The sequence below is a fragment of the Pleurodeles waltl genome, chromosome 6 (genome assembly GCF_031143425.1).
Source record: "Pleurodeles waltl isolate 20211129_DDA chromosome 6, aPleWal1.hap1.20221129, whole genome shotgun sequence".
Lineage (NCBI taxonomy): Eukaryota > Metazoa > Chordata > Amphibia > Caudata > Salamandridae > Pleurodeles > Pleurodeles waltl.
This window is the reverse complement of record NC_090445.1, coordinates 1,111,742,053-1,111,766,521: the sequence shown is the minus strand read 5'-3', so window position 1 is coordinate 1,111,766,521 and position 24,469 is coordinate 1,111,742,053. Positions and strand designations below refer to the sequence as shown.

Here is a 24,469-nt window from a genome sequence, read left to right as displayed (position 1 = left end):
CTATCCCATCTATGGGGACCTCTGAGCATACTACCATGATACCTGGCAAGGCCCCTGGAGAGTAAGGAGAAGGGTGACCTAAAAGTGAAGGACTAACACACGTTTTGGTGTTGTGTTTCGTGAAGTGTTGTGTGTCTCTCTTTTCCACTACTAGGATGGTGGGGATTTAGCCGTCCATGTTTGTCTCTCCGAGCACCGAGGGTCACCCTCGTGTAGCTTGGCAGGAAGACCCATCAGCATGCAGATAAATGCAGATGCAGCTGAGTGTCCTGTGTTTATGGCTGTCAAGGGGGATGCATAAGAGGAGCTGTCAACCAGCACAGACCGGACTTGGATTGGAGATAGGCTGTAAAGCACAGAGAGCACAGAGAAATGCCTACTTTCTAAAAGTGGCATTTCTTAAATAGTAATGTTAAATCCAACTTCACCAGTAAACAGGATTTCTCACTACCATTCCAACCATACTAAACATGACAATGCCACTCCTTTCATATCAGAAATTACCACTTAAAGGTATATAAGGGAATTTCGAGTGCTGGCCTATGCAAGGAGCCGGTTTCACAATAGTGAAAAATGACTTTGGGTGGCTTTCACTGCCAGGGCATGTAAAACACACAAGTGTACGCCCTGCCTTTTACTTACATAGCACCCTGCCCTTTGGGTTACTTATGGCCTACCTTAGGGTTGATTTATATGTAATAAAAGGGGGAGTTAAGGTTTGGCAAGTAGTTTTAAATGCCATGACGAAGTAGCAGTGAAACTACACACACAGGCCTTGCAATGGTAGGCCTGAGACCTAGTTAAGGGGCTACTTATGTGGGTGGCACAATTAGTGCTGTAGGCCCACTAGTAGCATTTAATATACAGGCCCTGGGCACATGTAGTGCACTTTACTAGGGCTTACAAGTAAATTAAATATGCCATTTGGGTATGAGCCAGTGTTACCTTGTTTTAGGGGGAAAACACATGCACTTTAGCACAGGTTAACAGTGGTAAAGTGCCCAGAGTCCTAATGCCAACAAAAACGAGGTCAGAAAAAGAAAAGGAGGAAGACAAAATGTTTGGGGTGACACTTCATAGAGGGCCATTTTCCAACAGTCTTCTGTTCTGTTCTTCAGCTCATGGATTCTGACCATGAGGTCCCTGACCTTCCTCTCCAGGTCCGCCGTAGCCAACTGTAGTGTTTGTAGAGCAGTTTCAATTTGCTTAACTCAGTCTGGGAGCTTCTGTTGGTTGTTGCACAGTAGGCTCAATTCACCTACTACTGCGTCCTGTCTGCCTCCCAGATCTTGCCTGGTGTCAGAGATGGCTGCTAGGATTTCATTGAACTTGGCAGCTATGGGTTCTGCCGAGATGCCCATTGACAACATGTTGGATTGAACTAGTTCACGGCATTCCTTTTGGGGTCCAGATGACACTCGGAGGGGGGAATCTACTGGCCCCCACTGCCTCATGCACTACATAGAATTATCTTTGTTTTCTTGTTCGCAAGCCCCAGTCCTAGGGTAGGTGCCACAAGCACTGATACCTGGGGTCCTCAGGAAGATTGGTTACCCGGCGAAGGTATTTGCAATCCAGACTCTGCATCACAGCATGGGGGCCCACTGTGTTGTTGCCTAGAGGGTAAACACTCTTAGTTCTCCGGGACCCACCTCGCCCCTCAGGCCATACTGCACAAGTCCTTTAATGCCTGGGGGGTGCAGGGATAATACGACCAGTCCTGTCAAATGAGGTTTGGCATATACAGGGAGCCCCCACCCTTCTCTAGCACAGTCTACTCCCATAGCATGCACGTCTGTCATTCCCTTTCCAGCACTTGGGGGCGGGGTCTCCAGTCCCCCAGGCCACCATCCAGCATTGATGCACTGCATCTCCAAGTGCTATTGGAAGGAGGGGCACCAGCCAACAGGGTCATGCAGGGATAATGCGGCCTGGCCCAGCATGCCTAGGCACTGCATGGCTGCACTTTTAAATTTGTGACCACAGTGGCTTCTTTTCTATGGCTCTCAGCTGGCCCTCTCCTTACCCCGCGGTGCACACTGCTCCCTGCCTACTAAGTGCCTGTGGGAGTGGGCCAGGCAACACGCTATACCCTGGGACTGCAGTCCTTCATTGCATCGTCAACGTGGGCCGCGGAACCCTCCCCTCATCCTAGGCAGTGGCGAGCCCTCCAATCCACTCAATGGCCTTGGAAACCGCTCTTAATAATCCCCCATTTATCTGAAGGTGCGTGGTGGGGGCTCGCTGTTTGTGTTTATCCGGATGGGTTTGAATCTTGGAGTTTCCCAGCGGAGCTGAGCTAAGGCACGTCCACCATCTTGTAGTGGCTGCCCCCCAGGTTGTGTGTCTTGGCAGTCAAAATAAATCTTAACAAGCACTTCCAAAGCCAATACGTCTCGCCTTAGCTAGTGGGCGCCAAAACATTTGGATTTGCTAATGTGTTTCTTTCTTTTTTAATCCTGGGTGCCGGCTGGCATGCATGGCCATCTTGTAATGCTGTTTCTTACTTTAAATTTTTTTTTTATTGCAAGATGGCTTCCGTGCAAGCAAAGCTGCCATCTTGCAAAACATTTATTTTGTTTTTGAAAATCTGTTTTGAGATGGGTGGTGCGCACTCAGGCACATGCATTTACCATCTTGTAATGGGAGTTTCCTATGATCTTTTGAAAATCAATTCTAAGATGTTTGCTGTATACATGAGCATGCATAACATTCATTTTCTTCTTCTTTGGCTTTGCCAGTGCTTGTGAAGCAATTCCTCAAACGTTGGCACAACCAAAATCATGAGTGCAGTTTTGCCAAAGAGCATAAGTCCCACATCGTAAACTTGGGTGTGGAGAGGATTGGTAAGTGAGGAAGTTGGAGGAGGGTGTGGGGGGTACTAAGGCAGGTGTGGGTGGAGGAACAGTAGAGATATTATCACAAGGGTCTACTTAAAGTCCCATGTAACTTAATACCACAGCTTTATGAAATGTTCTCCCATTCAAATAAAAACTTCAAAAAATTGTCAGCAGCCGGCGGCTGTAGGGGGCTGACCAAAAGTCCACTCATGTTTTGTAGGTATGTGTGTGTTTATTGATAATATGAAGTTGAAGACACAGTCTGCAGGCGAGACTAAAAGGAAGGGCGCAGATACACACCTTCGCTTGACACCATGAATGCATTTGAATGCCTCATCCTAGGGATAACACTTCACATCTTCAGTGGTATCTGAATGGAATTGTAATAAATTACAAAGTGGTGAAAACTCTTTGAAGAATTTATGTTTGTAAAAAAAATATATATATATGCTGCCGCAGTGCAGCTTCAAATGTTATATTTGCATGCTTAGATAAGACCATGCCATTTACGAAGGAGGGAAAAATAATAAAGTATCAAGTAAGTTTTATTCATTTCATAGTTATGATCCACAATTTGAATCTACTAATTCTGTCAGCTGAGGGTGGCAGGCCCATAATCATGATGTAAACAGAACCTTTCTTGGCTATTCAATACTTAAGTTGTAAGCAAATATAAATTAGTGAATCATTTGGTTGCGCTGGCACTCCTTTTTGGGATCCAGGACTTATTTTTTATTTTCAGGCTATGACCTAGAGATGGAGTAAAGCAGAGAAGGGAGAAAAATATTGGCGCAGAAATATAAGTAAAGAGTGACCAAGCCAGAGCGTAGACTTGCAAAAGAGCATGCAGGAGTGAGAAAAATAGACAGGAAGTATAGGTTAGTGAAGAAAGAGGTATGAAGTGGTTTAGACGAGGCAGCCTTGGTATTCAGCCACTCCGGCATTTCATAGCACTGGTCTGGTGGTGGGCGTCTTAAAAACCTTGAACCACATAGTTATTTATTTTTTATTGTATCATTTCAACACATAAAGCACTGTCTTACACACCAGTTATTCTTCTAATGAGGTGAGGAGTACACAGAATGATAGTGCTTTCCTTATTTTAGTAATGTAGGAGCAACTATAGGAAACACATCTAACCCTCATTCATCTCTAGACAACCTGAAACATTCTCACCAAACAGAGTATTTTGTGTATATTTAGCGCTTATGTCTCTATAAAGGACTCCCAAGCGAAGCCCGGAAGCTCGTGTTCATGTTGTGACCTGAGCCTACTTGGTGGTTCGTGCTTCAAAGCCAAACTGGAGGTTGAAACCCAATTGGGCCAGGGCCACACAGCCTGGTTCTATAATGGGGACGCCTTCACTTGGCGTTAATGATTGAGGCCTGGGGCCCATACGATGGCTGGTGCAATTAAAGCTCCATGCATTCTCAGTGACCTTGAGAATATCTTCATTCAAAGGATGTGGTGGCCTGCCTTCCTTGGCTATGAGTAAGGCTAACTTTCTGCAGAGGAATAAAGAGCATATTGCTACATAGGTAATACACTGCATGCGTTCACAGACCTTGAATGTGTTAGTGTAATATCACACCAGACACTAGATGTGGTGGGTACAGGGGTAAAACCCTTGTCCGCCTTCTACACTTAAACACAGGGGACTTAGGGGGTTATTACAACTTTGGAGGAGGTGTTAATCCGTCCCAAAAGTGACAGTAAAGTGACGGATATACTACCAGCCGTATTACGAGTCCATTATATCCTATGGAACTCGTAATACGGCTGGTGGTATATCCGTCACATTTGGGACGGATTAACACCTCCTCCAAAGTTGTAATAACCCCCTTAGTCGTTTTCCCATGGTTTCCCGTAGTGAGATTTACAACTTTCTGAAGTTCACCCAAAATAACTCTTATTTGCCTCTGCTAGTCTTGAATGTAAACTTAAGTCACAAATTGAATTATTTTTCTACTGCTGGAGTTTCTAGGTCGTCTTACTCATGCCTTTGTGGTTGCTTACCTTATGCCACTCAAGTTGTGTTTATTTGTTTTCTACAACTCAAAGGAATTTGTATTTGTTTCAGTGCAATCCTATATTTAAACGAGGACTTTGAAGGTGGGAACTTCTATTTCACAGAACTTGATGCTAAAACAGTAACTGTAAGTATATAATCAGTAAGCGTAATTACCCTTTCTTGCTCTGCAACAATTGGTTTTTGATTTTCTGGGTCTTTATTTAATTTCTGTTTGCCCTGTTGCTTTTGTTATCAAAGCTGTTCCTACTGCTTCTATTGCGTTTATTTCTCTACGTTTAGTGTACTTGAAAAGGGTGTCATTTTGAGTCTCCTAGTGCACAGTTTTAACAAATAACTTATAGTTGAAATTGAAATTCTCCCAAAAAAGGAATGATAGATTCTTCCAAAAACATTTGAGGTTCGAAGTAAAATTTGAGAATTTGCCTCTCTTCTATCCCGAGTGAATTGAGCAAGGTTCAGATCAGGTGCGCTGTAAGAATTGACTGTAATAACTGTTGCCTAATTCACCTGTCCTGTTTACTCTGAGTTTGCATTTACTGCAAACTTTAAATTTGTAATTTTAAAATGCCTTGGAGAACATCTGAAATGCTTTTAAGAATGTGCGATGCACTTTACCCATTGGGCCCTCCATTTACTTAGGGCACAGTTGCCCTATAGTTTATGTGGGTCCAATAACCTGTGCTACTGACCCCAAGAAAATTAAAAGGTGTGCAGAGGGACTGCAGACCTGGAGTTTAACTCCCAGAGATTTCACCTATTCCAAGAAAATGAAATCTCTGGCAAGGCAACCCAATGAAAATGAGGAATTTCAATGGGGAATCTGATGCAGACTTACTGATTCCCCTCTCTAAGTAGACCATGGGACCTTCATAGCCCTACTCATAATCAACTTGTCACGCTGCCCTACCCTGGAGTTACCAGCTTTCTTGGCATCTGTAACTCCGGAGCGAGCACAGTTACCTCATGGTTCCCAGGAGCACTTTTAATAAGGCCACCAAGTCTGAAAGACAAATCAATATCTTCTGCCTAATTTACGCCTTCATCAGAGGAGTGACACTCAGACCCGCTACTATGAATTGAAATTAAAAATCCACCTTAAAAAACGTAGTCTGCATATTAGCCTAACCGACATTTTTCAGCTCCAAATATATCAGCATGGGTCTCCTCAACATTAAACAAACTTAAAAAGCCCTCATATTCAAATCAGACAAGGAACCCGCTTGAAAAATGTGTTCATATTACAATTTACTTCACTGAAAAATGTACCTTACCCATTTGTGCTTTGAATAACTGTAGGGGGATTATTACCTCCTCCAATTTGGTAACAATGGCTAATCCTGCTACTTTACGTTTAAACTTCTTAATAAAAAACCTAAATCTTATAGTAAGTAAATACAGACCATCTGGATCCTCTGATGAAATGCTTCAGGTAAACTTCAGGATTTACTCGAAAGGGACATATTGTTTATAGGTTGATCAATAATGCCTCACTTACAGTCATTCTAGTGCCTAAAAAGAAAACACTAGATTAAGCAGTTGAATCAAGTTACAGATCCATTTTGCAACTACTGTCGTTATTCATACTATTGGAGAGAATTCTGTGCGGTCAACTATAAGAATTTTCTAAGGATCAATGCTGCATGCGTCCTTGTCAGGTGAGTTACTGTCCGGCATATGGTACAGTGATGGCGGTTAAAGCAGCTTCAACGGCAGATCTCGGCTACTTGCACCCCTGCAGCCCATATTTGATTGGATTTATCTGTGGAGGTTGAGACCTTGGACCACTAGGCACTATTGACATTCTCTCGGTGGTCTCACTGTGCAGGATACAGTCTTGAACTAATTTTGGAATTTCCTAACTTCACATACCTAGAAGTTAGGATTATCATTGTATGCCTCCAGCCTGTGACAGCATAAATGCAGAATACCCCAGGGTTCTTTTGCGTCTCCTCTGTTCTTTAATTTATATATTCTTCTGCTGGCTCATCTCATCCAGTCATTCAGCTGCACTTTTTTTTTATTCTGTGGTGTTCACAGTCAAATATTTGTAAGATATCTTATGAATACCTGTGTTAGCCATTTATTGACCTTTTCTAGTACAACAGGGTGAGAACTGGATGAGTAGCAACACCTGAAGCTCAGTTATAACTGAGAAACATTCTCCTTTTACTTAATCTCATTCTGGAGTTATCACTTTGCCCTTAGCAGCTAGTCTGGAACCAGAATTCAATTATTTTATTTAATAATTTGGATTATTGTAGAACACATGCATTCACACACTAAAGTTATCTTGGCGATAGAAAACACACATAAATCGAGGACAAATTGCTAATTGGTAATTACTAGTTGCAGGAAGTAAATGCAGGTGTTTAAATAAAGAACCGAAATTTGAGCTGTTTATGAAATGTAATAAAAAATGTTTCTTTAAGTAGGTGAAAAGTTAGCCGGTACCACCAGTGGTCAGCAGCTCGTGGTATTTAAACTAATCGTAAAGATATTGAGACCTTTGTCCTTGGAGTGAAGATCCCTGGTGGGAAGATACAATTGAAAACATTTAGAAAGTAGCAAACACCGAGTATTGAACACTGCCTTGTGAATTAGGCACATTAACTTAAAAAGTATACATTTCTTTACAGGTAGCCAATCCAAAGAACTTAAAGCCGAGGTGATATCATTTCTTGGACGCAAGCACAGAACCAGTCTGGCTGCATAGGTGTTGGCTAACTATAGCTTCTGCACCAAGAAATCTGGGCAGTCGAGACATATAGCATTGCAGTAGCCCAGACAGACGGATTCCTCAGCTTTAAGAACTTTAAACTTAAGTAGGAATGCAAAAAAAATGTAGCATCTGTTTCAGTAAATGCAGTTTAAAAAAAAATAGGTTTTCACTACTGCATTGATTTGTAGCCTCAGAGTTGGAGCCAAATGCAAATTCACTGCTAGATATTTCCCTAACTGGCAGAGACTGGTTTTTGATTTAACAGGGAACAGAAATCGAATTTCGAAAATGGGAATGGTTTCAAACGGCACAGAACTTCTGCCTTGTCTCAAGTCGATCTTAAGTATCTATAAGTCATCCAACTGTTGACTTTAGTAAGGCAGTCAAAAAGTTTATTCGCAGCCATCTGGGCTTTGCCTGACATTTTGATGATTGTGTGTTGAGGTAAAGGCTGACTCTACAAAATTCGCTAAGATGTGATCAATGAATCATACATACACTTAAAAACCAAAGAAGAAAGATAGAAGCCAGAGGGACTCCAAATGGACATGTTCTAGCAAAGATTGAAAAGGGAGGAAAAATGACCAGAATATATCTGTGAGACAGGTAGTCGCTAAACTATGCTAACACAGAAACTATGGTGGCCAGATCTCATAGCCAGTTTAGTAGGATTTGGAGGCACATTGTGTCTGACGCTACCAGTTATTACAGAGGGAGAGATGTGATCATCACAGCTGCGTAGGTCATCAAGAAATGAGAGAATGGTAAGTTCGGATCAGTTTCCATGATGGAAGCTCAGTTGTGCTGAATGTGGAACAGCATTTTGATCAGTAAAAGGTGGTTTAAAACAGCCTTCTCTAGAAGCTTACCAATATAGCGCAACTGAGATATTGACTGATAATGTAGATTTTCCAAATAATTGTGATGGAAAGTCTTCATTTTATTAAAGACATGGAGGCGAGTATTATGCTGACTTTTCCTGCTTTATTTACAATAGCAGCTGCAGTAAAGAACAATAACCAATCCCATATTAGCAAAACAAGCTACCAATGGGAAACAAAGAAAAAACAAATACACACAAAAGATATACCAGGCTTGACTGCAAGCAGCCCTCTTTTCTTGTGCGAGAAGTCGTTAAAAGAATCTAAACATTGGAAATATGCAAGCAATTATACAGGCAGCTAAAATTAGCGCAAACAATCCAGAGGAAAAGCAGACACTGTCTTGCTGGAATGCAACTGGAGACAATTCGAAGGAAACACAGGATGAGAGAACGTGTGAATCTTGAGGTTGGAAGAACGCAGGGATTTATCCAGAGGTAATCAGTGGGAGCGTTGGTAGAGACTAAAGGGAGGGATATAAAAACAAAGTTAGCATATATGTGGTGGGATAATACTCGCCTCCGTGTCTTTAATAAAATTAAGACTTTCTATCATAATTATTTGGAAAATCTACATTTTATGACAAGACCGGAGGCTCCTGTTATGCTTGTTTAAAGCATATCAACTAAAGCATATCAATTACCACTGAAGTTGCAGTATTAACAGGTTTACAATAAAAAGTACAAAATGTAACATCATTTGACCAATCTGCTGATCTCAGAATGTCTTCCAAACGGGAACCAACCCAGAAAGCTTTGGACGCCATAGCACCCCGAGCAGAATGGGCTCCAAATATAGAGGTGTCAAAAACTGCAAGTGACATAATCCATTTGACCCAACGAGCCAAGGTGGGGGAAGAGACAGGTTTATAGGGTTTCCTGAAGGAAATTAAAAGTTGGGTAGCTGAAGACGTTCTGAGATCAATAGTCTTTTGTTCATAAACTTTTAAACAATTACCCACACAGAGCTTTGGATATTTGGGGAAAAAAGGGTAAAACACAGAGGAAATATTGGTTTTCGTACGTCTAGAAACATTGAAAAGAACACCTGTAGGGGTAAAACAACGAGCAGAAACATCAAGCGTCCTGACATCATAAAGACGTTTAATAGAGACTAGGCACAGCAACATAGTTAATTTAGCAGAAAACATTTTTAGAGACAACAAGTCATTATGTTGCCAAAATAGGAACATCTGTAAAACAAGGTTAACATCCCACAAAACTGTATATTTAGGAAGAGAAGGATTGGAGAATTTTACTCCCTTTATAAGCCAACAAATAACAGAATGTTCGCCCACCGATTTACCATTGATGAAGGGATGATGAAGGGAAATAGCTGACCTAGGTTGATAGTCTTATAGGATTTACCAGAGCTAGCTTGGGAAGCAAGAAAATTAACTATTAGGCTTAAATCTGCTGAAAAGGGATTGCTAGATTTTCCCAGACACCAGCTAGACCAGATTGACCCAAGCAGACTTATAGGCTTTGGATGTACCTGGGGCACAGGAGTTGTTAATATAGGATGAAGCTTTGAATTAAATTCTTGGATTGGAGGAAGAAGACCTGACACTTTCCAGGCTGAGAGAAGAAGGGATTTGTTGAGGATCAGATCGTGGAGAAGACCCTGAGGGTTGAGAAGAAGGGATGGGAAGGAGGGGAGAAGGAGAGGGAAGTCTATGGATAATTCGAGAAGAGAGGGGAACCGAACTTGGGACTGCCGAAACGGGACTACAAGAACTACGGTGACCATCTGACGTCATACTTGTGCAAGAACCCTGTTGATCATAATGAAAGGAGGAAATGCATAATTTGTTGAATGTGACCAGTCTTGAAGAAAGGCATCCATAGCTAGGACATGAGGATCTGGCCTCCAACTGAAGAATTGAGGAAGTTGAGTGTTGAGTCGAGACGCAAAGAGATCTATCTGAAAGGGACCCAATTTGCGATGGATCAAATTGAAGATGGAAGAATGAAGCCTCCAATTGATGAAATCGGAGATATGACACGTGTACCAATCTGCCACTGAGTTGAGAGAACCTGACAGATATTGTGCCTGAACTAAAAAAATTCTGTGAAGGCAAAGTCCCCAGAGGCTTTTGGCTAATTCGCCCAGGGGTTTGGATCTGGTACCGCCGAGATGATTTATGTACTTGACAGTCGAGAGGTTGTTTATACGAAGAAGGACCGTACGTTGTACTTTGTCCTTCGTAAAAATTTTGATTGCAAAGGAGCCTGCAAGCATCTCTAAACAATTGATGTGCAATGAAGACTCCTGAGGTGACCATGTGCCTCCAGTCGATATTTGACCACACCTTGCTCCCCAACCTGTTGGGCTTGCATCTGATTCTAATGCAAGATCTGGGGCTGATGCAAAGATAGTCCTGCCATTCCAGGCTTCTAGGTGATCTAGCCACCATTGAAGTTCTGTACGGGATTCGTGATCGAGAAGGATGGAGTCTGAATAAGCAAGACCTTTGCCCAAATGCCGAATCGTTAATCTTTGGAGCGCTCGATAATGAAGAGATCCTGGGAAAATCGCTTGAATCGAGGAGGAAAGAAGACCTACAATTCTTGCAAGAGAGGGAGAGAGAAGTCCGCTGTAAAGAGTGGATTATCTCTGACTTGATGGATTTTATTTTTTATCTGGGAGTTGAAGAGTGCCTTGAGCGGCATTCACTAGAAATCCTAGGAATTCCTTGGATTGGAATGGGTTTAGTACAGATTTGTCGTTGTTGATTATGAAACCTAACTCCAACAGGAGGGAAATGGTGTAAGACAGTTGAGAGCGAGGGTGGACAGGTTTTGATGCATAATAAGGATATCGTCTAGATAAATGATTAGCCTGAACCCTTGAGCTCTGAGATGAGCGACTACTGGTTTTATTAGCTTGGCGAAGTACCAAGGGGCTGAAGAAAGACCGAAAGGTAGACAAGTGAATTGATAGGTTTGATGAAGCCATTGGAACTGAAGGAATTTTCTGTGAGAATAATGAATGGGTACTGTTAAATAGGCGTCTTGAAGGTCTAGACGAACCATCCAGTCGTTCAAGAGAAGAGAATCTCTGAGATGCCAAATTGTTTCCATTTTGAAATAGCGATAAACAACAAATTGATTTAATTGTTTGAGGTTTATAACGGGTCTGATCTTTTTGTTTTTCCTGACCACTAGAAAAATTGAACTTAGGAAACTTGAATGATGAGGTTGAACAGGTTAGATGGCTCGTTTGAGAAGGAGTGCCTGGATTTCCGAAGAAACCAGGGCTGCCATGTCTGTTGAGAATTTTAGAGGAGGAGGACGAGACGATTGGAAGGGGGTGTCGTAGAATTCTATCGAATAACCTTTGACAGTATCGAGAACCCAGGGAACTGAAGTAATCTCATTCCACCTGTGGAGATAGAATTTTAGACGACCACCTATGGAAAGATGGCCAGAAGGATGGCTTACCTGAGGGAGTATAGAATTTGGAGTTACACTGGTTCCTGCCCCTGAAGCCTTTGGAACGTTGGGGATAAAATTTAGGATGGAAGTCTTGTTGTGAATTGAAGGAGCCTCTGTAGCCTTATCTGGCATAACAGCCGGAAGAGGGACCCCTTCCTCTACCGGCCCTGGCAAAAACCTACACATTAAAAACGTTTTTGAGTGATTGTTGTGCTTTATCCAAAGAAGTGAAGGTTGTGACATATCTACTTAGTTCCTTGATAAAGGAATCTCCAAATAGCAGACCATCTGCTTTGGGGCCTGGCTCTATAGCGGCGAGGTTAGCCAGTTTAGGATCCAATTTAAGCAGAAGACCTTTTTGTCGTTCATGGGTCATGGCAGAGTTTGCGTTTCCAAGAAGACAGAAGGCTCGCTGAATTCATAGAGAGAGTTCCTCCAGATCGATTGCATCATTATTCAGTCTGGCGGATTCTGCCATGTCAAAAATATGAGCCAAGGGACCTACTGTATCTAGGACTTTGTCCTGACAGACTGACCAAGCTCTGTCCACTCCTTTACGCGGGTCCTTCCCAAATTTGGAGAAAAAAGTTATCATAGAAGAATCCATAGAGGGAGTGGAAGTAATGTGAAGAGGAAGATAAGGTCTAGGACATTCAGAGCGAAGTTTGGCGCGCACCTGTTTGTCAAGAGGGAGGCGTAATTTGGCTGTAATATATTCTGCGACATGATCCGAAGGCAGCCACTCGGTGGAATTAGGGTGGTGGATTAGTTTGGGATCAAACATAGGATTCCCTTCAGCATCTAGGAGTGGAGTAGAAATGTGTTCATTTGACACTGGTTTAGCTTTTTTGGCAGGTGGACCAATCCAGAAATCAGAGTTATTGATGTCATCCAAGTCTTTATCAGACTCCATATCATCCATCTCATTATCAGTGTCCTTTATATTGTCAATCACAATCTTATGGGTTGTGAGTAAATGTTTGGTCTTAGCCTTACTCTTAGAACCCATAGAGTTTTTCCCCTCCGACAAAGGAGGCCTGTGAGGAACACCGTCCTCCATCCTGAGTTAGACTCACTACTCAACAGCGCAGAAGGGACATTGGACTGGTTAACAGTAGAAACCTCCATGGCTTTGTGCTTTCTGCTTTCCCCCGCAGACAGGGCTGATTGGGATTGTGATAGACAGGATGATACTGTATTCTCAATTTGTTTAGACAATTTAGACATTGAGGCAGAAACTGCCTTAGCCACTGAAGACTGTATAAACTTATTCAAGTTATCAGAAAAAAATCTCTTCAGAATCATTATTTTCCTCAAAAAAGGACGAAAAATCAATTTTATCTGTGCAAAACAAGCAAACTGGGGGGAAAATGGTTAATTGTTGAGAGGGAGGTCTCAGGGAGAGGGGCGTGACACAAAACAAACACTTGAGTCAGTCAGGACTTGCCAGTAATTGAGGCCATGCCTCTAGTGGGTCCCCAGAGGAAGAGGGAAAGCTGCCAATAAAAGGCAGTGAAGGGTGAAGGGAAAGGAGAGCTTCCAATAAAAGGCAGTGAAGCGTGAAGAGCCAATTGAGGAAAAAAGGCTAAAAATAGCCTTATGAAAGGCTGATGAAGTGATTTAGCTGCAGACAGCTTGAATGGCAACAGCAATAGGCGCGAGATAATGGTCTGAACGGCTGAAGCTCAGCACCAGCAGTAGGGAGAAAAACTTCAAAGAAAAGGGTTGCCCGTATTATAAATGTGGAAAGACATAAATATAGCCAGTACAATAGACACTGTAATAATAAACACTGTAAAATTTAGTTGAAGGCAAACAGATATACTTATATTGACTGCGAGCAGCACGAAAAGAGGGCTACTTGCAGTCAAGCCTGGTATATCTTTTGTGTGTATTGTGTTCTCATTGGTCATTTGTTTTTTCTTTAGCTTGTTTTGCTAGCCATATGGGATTGGTTATTGTTTTTGACTGCAGCTGCTATTGTAAATAAAGCAGGAAAAGTAAGCATAATACTCGCCTCCTGTCTTGTCATAAAATTAGAGGGAGTGTCAGCATTTAGCAAAGTTCTTTTAATCAGTGGTATCACAAAACTGATTTCAAGAAAGCAGGCAAAACGCCAGAGGGTAAGGATATGCCTATAATGGCTCTTAGCCAGCAAGAACCCGAGCTGCAGTAAATGTTATGCAACTCGGCTGCAAAGGCTCATACGAGGACTCTGTGGCTTGGCTTGTTGAAAGAAATGTAGCAAACTCAACTAAGTCAAGATGGTGGAACTACATTAAGAGATTTGGCGGTAATCAAACTAGGTATAGGGGTGACCAATCCAGGTCTGAAACTCGATACTGGCTTGGATATTACATCTCAAATCAGTGTTTTATTTCATGGCTGTCATTTCCTTCTTATAGACTGATAACAATACTCCATTTACTTTCTTTTCTGAATTTGTTGATGATTATGCATGCCTTCATGTGAGCATGCATTGACAACTGATATGCCCTATCTTGATCTTCTGGCCGGATCCATTTCCAAACTCCATCTGATAAGGATTACGGTAGTGAGAATGATTCGGAGTGTCCGGAGAATAAAGCACACCTTCCATGTCCTAAAGAGCCTCTACATGATGCCTATCACAGATTTCTGTTTGTCTGTGTCTCCGCCACTGAAATGTGTATACTACTGTATAAGGCCTCTCTCCTCCTTTGCATTGATGTCACCCCACTCATGCCCCATAGATCAGCTAGTCAAGGCTTGCTGCAAACACCCACGTTTGGGAACCATATGATAGGAGGGAGAGCTTTCTCTGTGGCTCCAACTCAATTTTGGTATTGACTGCTGACAGATATCACATTAAAAAGCAAGCCGCTGAATCACAAAGAGCCATTAAAGACGTATCATTTGCAGCACAAAAGACAGAGCCCCAGACCCTTCTTTTCTTGTTGTAGTCCTTTTGCATCAGTCTTCAAATGTCTAAGAACTTTAATGAAACTCCCAATACAATAGGAACCAGAGTGCATCCTTTATTTACAAGCTGCAGATCACTCTTTTAGTACTTACTTGTAGTCAGCAGAATGTAATAATCAAATGTACACTGCATCTTCCTATGTTGAATAGCTGTATATTCGAAGTTCAGCATAATCACTGCTTAGGCCCTCAGTATCAGTGCCTACTGAATTATGATGGGTCCATTAGCAGAAACTTGCATATGCGAAGGTGAGAAATACACAGACTGCTGAGACCTATGCCCTTGTTCTGGTTGTCTTGGTGCTAAGGCAATGGAGAGGCAGCTTTAAAGAAACATGAGCCAGTAACATAGGGGATAACTGTCGCATACTAGATGATCATTTAAGGGCCAATGTTGGGATCTCTGAGAAAAATTGAAATCTTGAATAGACAGTCCAAAGTCATCTCTCAGCTTGCTCTTTTGTGTTCATTACAAGCAGTAGATTCAGGCTGCTTCTTGGCACTTTTTGCCATGTTTCAACACATAACGATTGTGTTAATGATCTGCAATTTGTATTTGTGTGCCTTTAATCATTGTGGAGTGAACTAAACTGTTAGACCTCGCTGGATCATGGTTTGCTTACCTAGGCTAATTACATGAGTTTCAAAGTACTTTGTCAATTTAAATCCTGATATATCTACTGCTTTCAACGAAGGATTCTTTATTTCAGTCACATTCCTTACTTGGACAGCTAATTAAGTAACTTGTGCTGGTATCACTTTTAGATATTTCCCTTTTGACTAGATGCCCACATTTCATTCATCTCTTCTGTGTGATCGAAATGCACTCTCAGGACTATTAGTATCTCTTGACAAGCTTTTACCAGTATCGTCAAACTTCTTCTGGCATGACAGCAGAGCTGTCTGCATATCTATTGTTACCAATTCTTTCAAATATATATGGAGTGATCTTTAACTCCATTGGAGTAGTACTCTCTCACATCGTAATTTTTAGGTTGAAGCCTACTAGACAGCCCACTGACAGGTTTGCAAAGACTTCTTGAGGCCATGCGGAAAGCTTTCCTGGAATGCATTTTGCCCATTGCTTACCATGAGCTTTGTGTTTTGTAACTCACGGTTGCTTGCTTTCTATTTGCTGGCTTTATTTGTTTTAGGCTGTCAAGTATATCCGTGTCTCTCCTGTGGAGAATAGACTGTGTATTGTATTCTTCCTCAAGTGCTTGCTTTCTGTAATCAGGCCTTTAAATTGTGTTCTCATCTTGTGGCATTTGCTGTGCGTTCACAGACAGAAATCAGATGTCGGGCTGTGTGAAAGAGCTTGATGTTTACCTTTCTTTCTCCAACTTCAAAGCTAGTGCACCCTATCAATGTGGATGGGAAAATGCGTATTTCTACTTCTAGTTGGCTAAAGTATATTCTGCGAGCAGTACAGCAGTACCTTATGCAGAAACAACAAGGTGATGGATGGAATGCTTATGTTAATCTCGCCCACTGGTGACCGCTTGTGGCTGCATCCCAATCCATCATTTTTTGCTCCCAGTGACGCCTCAGTTTGGACCCAGCACCATCTGGCGTAGTTTGGGGCAGTGTCTCACTGGCCGGGCTATGAAAATGCTTATTAGCTGTCTTCGACTTACCACTACAATCACATGCTTACAACGGAGTGATGTTTCAGAGAAAACATAATTAAAACTTTCAGTGGATGCCACTACAGTGGGATAGTTAGCTGTTCTTTATTTCTCATTGTTGGGGACTTTCTACATAGGACAGACCTACCCCTCCGTTGAAATTGTAATTTCATAAAAATGCGTTTGAAAAACTGTCTATCGATAAGCAATATGGATTTTCAAGTACCTTTCTCCTGCTAGTACATATTTTTCAAAGATTCGATTTTATAAACCGCAAACCGTTTTTTTTTGTTGTTGTTTTTTTAACTGAACCCTAGCCCCGACTCAACCCCGGTCAGTTATTATGGTAATCTTTGTCTCACGGCCACACTCTGACCAACCCCTGAAGCAAATGTGTTCTAAAGCCTTTTTCTGACCCTGGCCTTGCCTACTAAACCTCCCCCTGGCTCTAATCAGTAGAATGGCCCTTATTTAACCCTAATCATGACCCTACCCCATCCAGATCGTGGCCCTGGCTTCACCCTATTCATGACCCTAACGTAATCCTAATTACGACTCTTCGGTGACCCAGATCATGATCCTAAGTACCATATTCATGACCCTGGCTTCACCCTAATCTTGACCCTTCCCTAACCCTAATCACGACCCTGGCTCTATCCTAATCTTTGCTCTTTCCCACCCTTATCATGACCTTACTTTACCTTTATTCATGACCCTAATTTAATCATATTCATGACCCTTCCTTAACCCTAGCCATGACCCTAATTTAACCCCAATTCTGAATACATCTTTGACCTTTAGTTTAATATAACCTGAGACTTTATTCCAGGACCTTATCCCGACTGTAACCTAATCCTTGTCCTAACTTAACTGTACCACTAACCCTAGCTCTAAACCTAACCCTTATGCTTACCCATACATAATCTTAACACTCACTTAACCTTCAATTTGATAATGCAATAGGGATAACCACCAACCAGCCTGCCATGCACGTTGTTATCCCAATTTCGATTAAAAGCTAATCTCTCGTTTTTCCTTGCAGTTTTGTGTTTTTTCAGTTAAATGTATACTTTGAAATCTCTTTTCACGGAAGAAAAAGTATTATAAAATTACAGAACTCCTCGATAAAAAAATATCCAACCCAATTGGATGCCCAGCTGTAGAGATTAAAATATTCGTGCTATGTAAGAATAATTTATGTATGTGTAACCCAATGTTTGGATCAGACATATTTTCTACCTTCACGCTTTTTCAGAAAAAAATAATATCGGTCCAAACAGTCTACAAATTGAGACAAAAAAGAGGGTCTCTGCATTCCTGTAGCATGCCTAACTAGCGTCTATTTATAGACACTCCTTTGCCTGTGAAAATGTGTAATGCTAATCCTGATTTAACCGCCTGGTGGCGAGCACACGCTATGCAAACCATTCGCGGCTATGTCCCGGGCACTAAGCACTTTACACGCAAGTACGTCAATTAAGGAAAAGCCCTCGGAAAGACATCTTTGAACCAAACACTTGTAATGCAGCAACACACTTTTAGCCCCTGTTATTGCCGACCAACGACGACATTTTACTCTACAGATTTAGAAAAACCTTCGTTATTTTAACCAAAAGATCTCCCTTGTGACCTGAAAGGGTTTTATGGCCAAACTAAAACCCTCCAAAAAGTATTTTAATTTCTTGTATTGACGAGAAATATGTTTGGATTCTGGTGGTGTTCGCGGTGGAAGGAGGGGGTGTTCGGTCTATTCTGTGAGGCAGTTTTAAATCATGGTGTCGTTTTTATAATTACTTTTCTTTTGTTTTCACTCCTTGATTTATATTAATTCCAGAAACCATTATTCACTGGAGCCTTAATGGTGTCAAGAAATTATTTTGAGATTTTAAATGGAACGCTGAATATTTTCGGTCATTGGTAGTCTTCTGTTGAAGTCATTGTTTACATTCTCTAGACTGGCATACTATTAAAACCTACATTTTCTTCTGAAACCTACACCCCCTTTAAAGCATAAACTGTAAATCAGGTTTCAGGATGTATTTGTATTATTTACGACCAAATTGTAAAGTGAATTTTCCCAGTAAGGTACATTTCATTATTGCCAGACCAGCATCAAGAGGGCTGGTGTTATACAGAGTGATTTAATATTGTGAATTTGTTATGTCTCCTAGCTTTTTTTAGGCGTTCACCACCAAAAACATGCATCAGCTCAGGCATCTCTAATTCTAATCCACTCTTTGGTTGCCCCCTCCTTGCTTTGTCACAGACCTCGCCCCCCCCCCCCCCCCCCACACACACACACACACACACACACACTCTCTCTCTCTCTCTCTCTCTCTCTCTCTCTCTCTCTCTCTCTCTCCTCTCCCTCTCCCTCTCCCTCTCCCTCTCCCTCTCCCTCTCCCTCTCCCATCGAGCAGTAAGCGAGCCACCCCTGTAATGCCCTCCATCTTGCTGTAGCCTGGACACCGGTCCCTTCTACAGCCCCTCCTGACTCGCCTTTGGTAACAACCTTAGCGTCTTCAGGGGCTCCTTGTTAAAGTGCCTTTACATACTCCTCCCTCTATCCCTGACAGGAATGCCAGCCGCGGAGCTGTGCTCGGACTGACTGCCTGTAGCGACCAGGTGACACTTCTACCTGGCCTGTGTCTTCGGCCTTCTCAGGACGTCTCACCTGGCCGCACTGCCTCTTATGGTATGGTTCGGCCATCTTGTGGCCTAGAGCCAAGGTCGCTGACCCTCCCGCAGCCCACCCAAAAACCTATACGAGATTTGTTCACGGTCAGGCCCGGCTGTTCACCACTCTCCCCAAACGCCCCTCTTCGCGTGCCTTCCTCCCCTACTACACCCTCTTCCACTGCCCCAAGATCCGCCACACTGCCAGTTACCCTGCGCACCAGTATGCCAGTCTTCATCTGGGTGCCGCCACATACCGCCTCAAGTCCTGGTAGTGCTAGTACCATTGTGCTCATATGTGCTATTACCTCCTCCTCAGAGGCCTGCATATGCATGCATATTTAAACGGTATTAACATTTTATCAATTTTTACTCTGTGTGCCAAGCTGATTTTTTGTTGTTGCTGGAAGTGAGACCGGGTGATTTCGGAATGCATTTTATGTCTTTTCAGGCTATTCATACATAGTGTGCATACATTAAGGGGCATATGATCAGCAGGCTTCATCCAGTGTTCTGTCATTCTCATTTTCTTAAGTGACATTTTAGCTGCCTGTAATTTGAGTGCTTGGTTGGGTGAATATTTGTTCTTGTTGCATTTTTAAAAAGCCATATTAAAATATCCACATCAGCGAATGTGTTTTGAATTAAAATGTTTTATTGCAAGCATATGGTGGCCACACGTGGGTAGTGCCATGTTTTCATTTTAGTTTTATTATTCTAGCATATGCAGCATGTCAAGGCCGGACCTATAGGCTTTGCGAATGATTGTTCTCAAAATTATTCATACTACATTGGGGTGCTTCACTGTTGCATGATGTGTTAATTCTCATGATTAACGTGCTACTTTTCAGGCTGAGGTGAGACCACAGTGTGGGCGTGTGGTGGGATTTTCCTCAGGAGAAGAGAATCCTCATGGCGTTCAAGCCGTGACAAAAGGCCAGCGCTGTGCAGTCGCTTTGTGGTTTACTCTTGACCCTCGACACAATGAGCGAGTAAGTATGCGAGAATTTGTACCTGAATCTACAATTTACATGGCCGATGTTATCAAGTTCAAAGTTAGGCCTTCAAATCAGGATCGCAAAATAGAAATAAGGAGAGTTTTAAAGAATATCTTCCTTCTGGTGAACCTCCATTTCCATACTCCTGTAAATCAGAAACAGACACATTTAAAAACAAGCATTTGCAATGCAATCGGTCTTACATTTGCTCCGTTATAAATTCCTAACTGGACTTTTCTTGCCACATAAATTGAAAATGCAAAGTAAAACATTAGTTGACAAAAGCGAGCACATTCAAAACGCCATGACCGCCATGAGCATGAGTGTGAACGTGAGACACAAAAGGAAAAAGAAGTTTGCTCACAGCCAAACATATTGGCAATCATGCAATTATCCATGTATCAGGGTCAGTCTGCATGGCCGTAACAAAACCTCACCAAGGAGGGACAAACGTAAAACATTTAACAATGATAACAAAGGATTTTTGAAAGGCAAGCCCACGAACGAGTGAAAGTGATGGGCGTGTGGTGGGCGTGGCCAAAAGCCCATAATTCTAACAGGTCAAAGTGCTTGCGAGCTCGATCTAAAAATGTGCATGCTCTCTGTTATTTTCTCAGTTATTATCATTAAAAGAAAATGAGGCACGTAGGGTCCAAAGTACAAAATAGCTTTGCGGTCCCAAACCGTATGAATTACAAATTCAGAGATTTTGCATCTTCAAAATGGTGTTTTGGGATGTATTGACCTATTTTATTGATTCAGAAAATCCACAAAAAGGTAGTTCTGCAGCTCTTCTGAAATAGCAGTTAGGTGGGGCTGTCAAAGGGGCAAACCGTCCTAATTGCATTCACAATGACATATTAGTGGTTTGTTGCTCTAATTGCAGGAGCAAACTATTGATAAGATATTGACACCCGATTTGCAGAGGTATCTGTTTCGCAAAGAGGGAGCACCCTGCATGGGACAGCTGTCGCTTTGGGGATTGAGTCAGTCGGTCTCAGGCGACAGTGGTATTGGGGACCACTTTTGCCTTACCCACACCTTAATGTCTTATCAATGGGGAACCCTTTCTATAAACAGCACGCATCTCTTTAATGGACATTGGCTCCTTGAAAGAAAAAAAAAGTGTTTCATTTGGGAATGTACATGTAGGGCAGAAGGTGTGCCATTCCGTGCAGGCCACCATCCCTACATTTGTATCTAATTGCAGTAGATTGTAAAATGTGTCAAGCCTAGTTAATATTTATTAGATAGTCAATTTTGCGACCCTGTGCAAATTAACAATTTACAGAGTGGCCACTTTGTAGTTACACAGCTTTGCAATTTGCCTCCTTGTTCGTAAACAAGTCAGTGAGCAATTTGCACATCTTGTTTGGAAACTAGGATTAGTACTTTGATCATACAGATGGTTAATTCAAACTAAAAAAAATAGCATGTAGCATGTATCAGCTTTCAACTGACCCTGATATAGTTTAGATATGTGTGTGTATATATATATATATATATATATATACACATACACACAGATGCAGAGTTGTTAGTTTAAATGTGTGCTTTACCTTGTTTAAACGGTTTATTGTTGCAGCTCCATGGCATTTTCATTCAGACATTGTATGGGTGTATTAAATAAATACAGATATTTAGACATGCCTATGACAGTTGATTTATCTTGTATTTTTGCAGAAAAGTATTGCATGGGTTTTAAGAAATCATTCTCTTTATTACCTAGAACAGGTGGAACAGTTATCCTTGGGTCTACCACAATGTTAATTGGTTTCTGAGATGTACACCATGCACAAGCAGCTAAAATCAATGCAAGACTATTCCTTATATTCCTGATGCCCGTTTTCACTGTTATTTCCTATGATCTGTATTTTTTTATTTTATTTCAGGAGCGAGTACAAGCGGATGATTTGATAAAAATGTTGTTCAACACAGAGGAAATTGATTTGTCACAGGGGGCTCAAACCACTGCAGAAGCACAGACCAATCAAAAGGAGGTAAGCGAGGAGAGTGAGAAAAAAGAGCAGTCTGTGGAAACGCAGGCAACCGAACCAGAGGCTGCCCTGACCAGCCAAGCCGAAGCAATGGGAGAGTCAACTACAATAGACATTGCAGATGCAGCCGCTGAAGGCGGGCTACAGGACCCCACCATCCCAGGTGTTTCAGTGGGTTTATCTGACAAAAGTGAATTATAACCTCTATTCATAGACTGCAGGCCTAAAATCAGACATTGATTTCTTGTGGTAAATTGGAAAGTACAGAGCAAACAGTATTTTAAAAAGTTACATTTTTTTTTTAAATGCTGAAGACGTGATTGACATCCAATGAACAATCCATTATCTGTTCACAAACATTGCAAGGAGGGCAATCTACAAGGAAATAACTCAAAAATAAATACTGGATGGAAGAATGCACATATCTTTTGCCTGAAGCCTGGCAATCAAATGAGCAATTAAAAAGTAGGCAATTTTGATTTGGTGACAGGTTTTCTGTGTGGCGATCCTTTGTTGAATCCCTTCTACCTGAAGGATTTCAGGTGAAAGCCAATGGTACTCACCAACATATACATCTGCAAAGATTTCTGTGGTATCTTAAGTAATAATGCACGTATTGGATGAAGAAGCTGATCAATTTATCCCAACTTTTTGCAGCAGTAACCCATCCCTAAGGAGTCTGTCCGCTTGGGGTCAGCGTTGCATCTTATTAATGTTGGATCATTGAGAATCAGTTGCTCTCACAACTTCCGTCCTTGAACAATCCTAAGTGGATCTTTTGTGGCTACCTAGCCTGCAAACTATTAAGATAGGCAGACATTTTAGATAAGTTCAAGACTTTAAAGATATTTAGGATCTTTTCTTTAAACGGTTGCTTGTGTCCATCATGAATTGCTGTGAGGCCACTATTTATTATCAAGATATGGAATCTGAAAAGAAATATGGCAAATTCAATAAACAGCCCTTGGATAGAACAGCTTGTCGAACTGCATGATAACTGTCATTTGCATCCCTAATGTGCTAGTGAGACTTAGTAGAGTATGGCGTGGAGTGTAGCCTACCCTACGTGACTGGGAAGGTACAACATAATGGACTCTGTTACATTTCCAACAACATTATTTTTTCACACCTACGGTTCCGTTATTTAAGTGCCTTATATATATTAAAAACGTTGAATAAAGAAATCTTTTCTACTTTTTTATGTTGATTTATTTGACGCTTTTTTTGTATGCTATTGAACTTATCAGAAGTATTTTCTGCGCATTCACGTGACAACTGTCTACAATGGACGGGTAATAGAGAAAGTTTATGTTGTTGATTTAATAAAGGTGTCTGGTTATTATGTTTTGAAAAGTAGAGACAAATGGTACAGGCTCCTAGTTTTGGATAAGATATCAACATAACAAAAACCAACAGCAACCGTGTAAGCGGAGGACGCACATCCGTTATCTGAATCTCCGCGTACACTAATGTACAAGTGACTATAAAAGGTTTCTAAACCCTCAGCAGCCTGCCACTGGGAAGGCTGCCATAGAAGTGTGAGGCTTTTTCAGTGAGCTGGAAAACCTCAGCATTACACTTTCAAACAAATTGTGGGCAGTACACCAAAATCTGTGCACCCTTATTTACAAATAAGTATACAATTATAACTGTACCTCTTAAATTATCATTTATAAACTGCCGTATGCTGAAAAATGTGTTTCATGGCTATCTTTTGTGTATTGTAGGAAACAATTTATTATTACTACAAAATAATCTAAATTTACACATTAGGCAGAATTCCTTAAACATATAAAAGCACAGCAGATGCATGTTTAGTCAGTCACTGACTTTACCATGTCCGAGTTTTAAAGTTAGAGAAACCACTGAGAAAAGAAAGGTTAACTCATAGCTTTGTATTTCTTTCAATTTGTGTTTCATATCTGTTTTTAACAAAACCTGTAAAAAAATAAATTTTACAACTTGTAAAATTTGTAATTCAATATCTTAAAACTAGGTTAACATTGCTAGTGAAATTACATCTTCCGAGTTCAAAATGTTAAAGGTTGAGAGCTACATTTACGTTAGTGCCGAAATTAGTTTAGGGGCATTAATCCTCAGGTGTGTTATAGAGGGGAACCAGATAGATGTGCCTTAAGTTTAAGTTGCTGTCACCTTGGCATACATCTGTCAAGGACTGGATTGAGTGAGCACCTCATGCGCTATTAAAACGCTGGATTGCATTGACCCTAAATTTCACTGTGTCCTGCTTGTCATTTGTCATAATTATGGCACAAAAGAAAGTTTTGGGTGAAGATTCA

At 41.5% G+C, this 24,469-nt stretch overlaps 1 protein-coding gene across 1 annotated transcript in view; it reads left to right on the top strand.

The window, feature by feature from the left end:
- P3H1 (prolyl 3-hydroxylase 1) overlaps positions 1-23,366 on the top strand; it is a 179,035-nt gene extending 155,669 nt beyond the window's left edge. The window contains exons 13-15 of the mRNA XM_069240258.1: positions 4,921-4,996; positions 20,026-20,166; positions 22,065-23,366. Coding sequence (XP_069096359.1) covers positions 4,921-4,996; positions 20,026-20,166; positions 22,065-22,370 — 523 coding nt within the window. The 3' untranslated portion in view covers positions 22,371-23,366. The remainder of the gene's footprint in view (positions 1-4,920; positions 4,997-20,025; positions 20,167-22,064) is intronic.
- Positions 23,367-24,469: the final 1,103 nt, after the last annotated feature.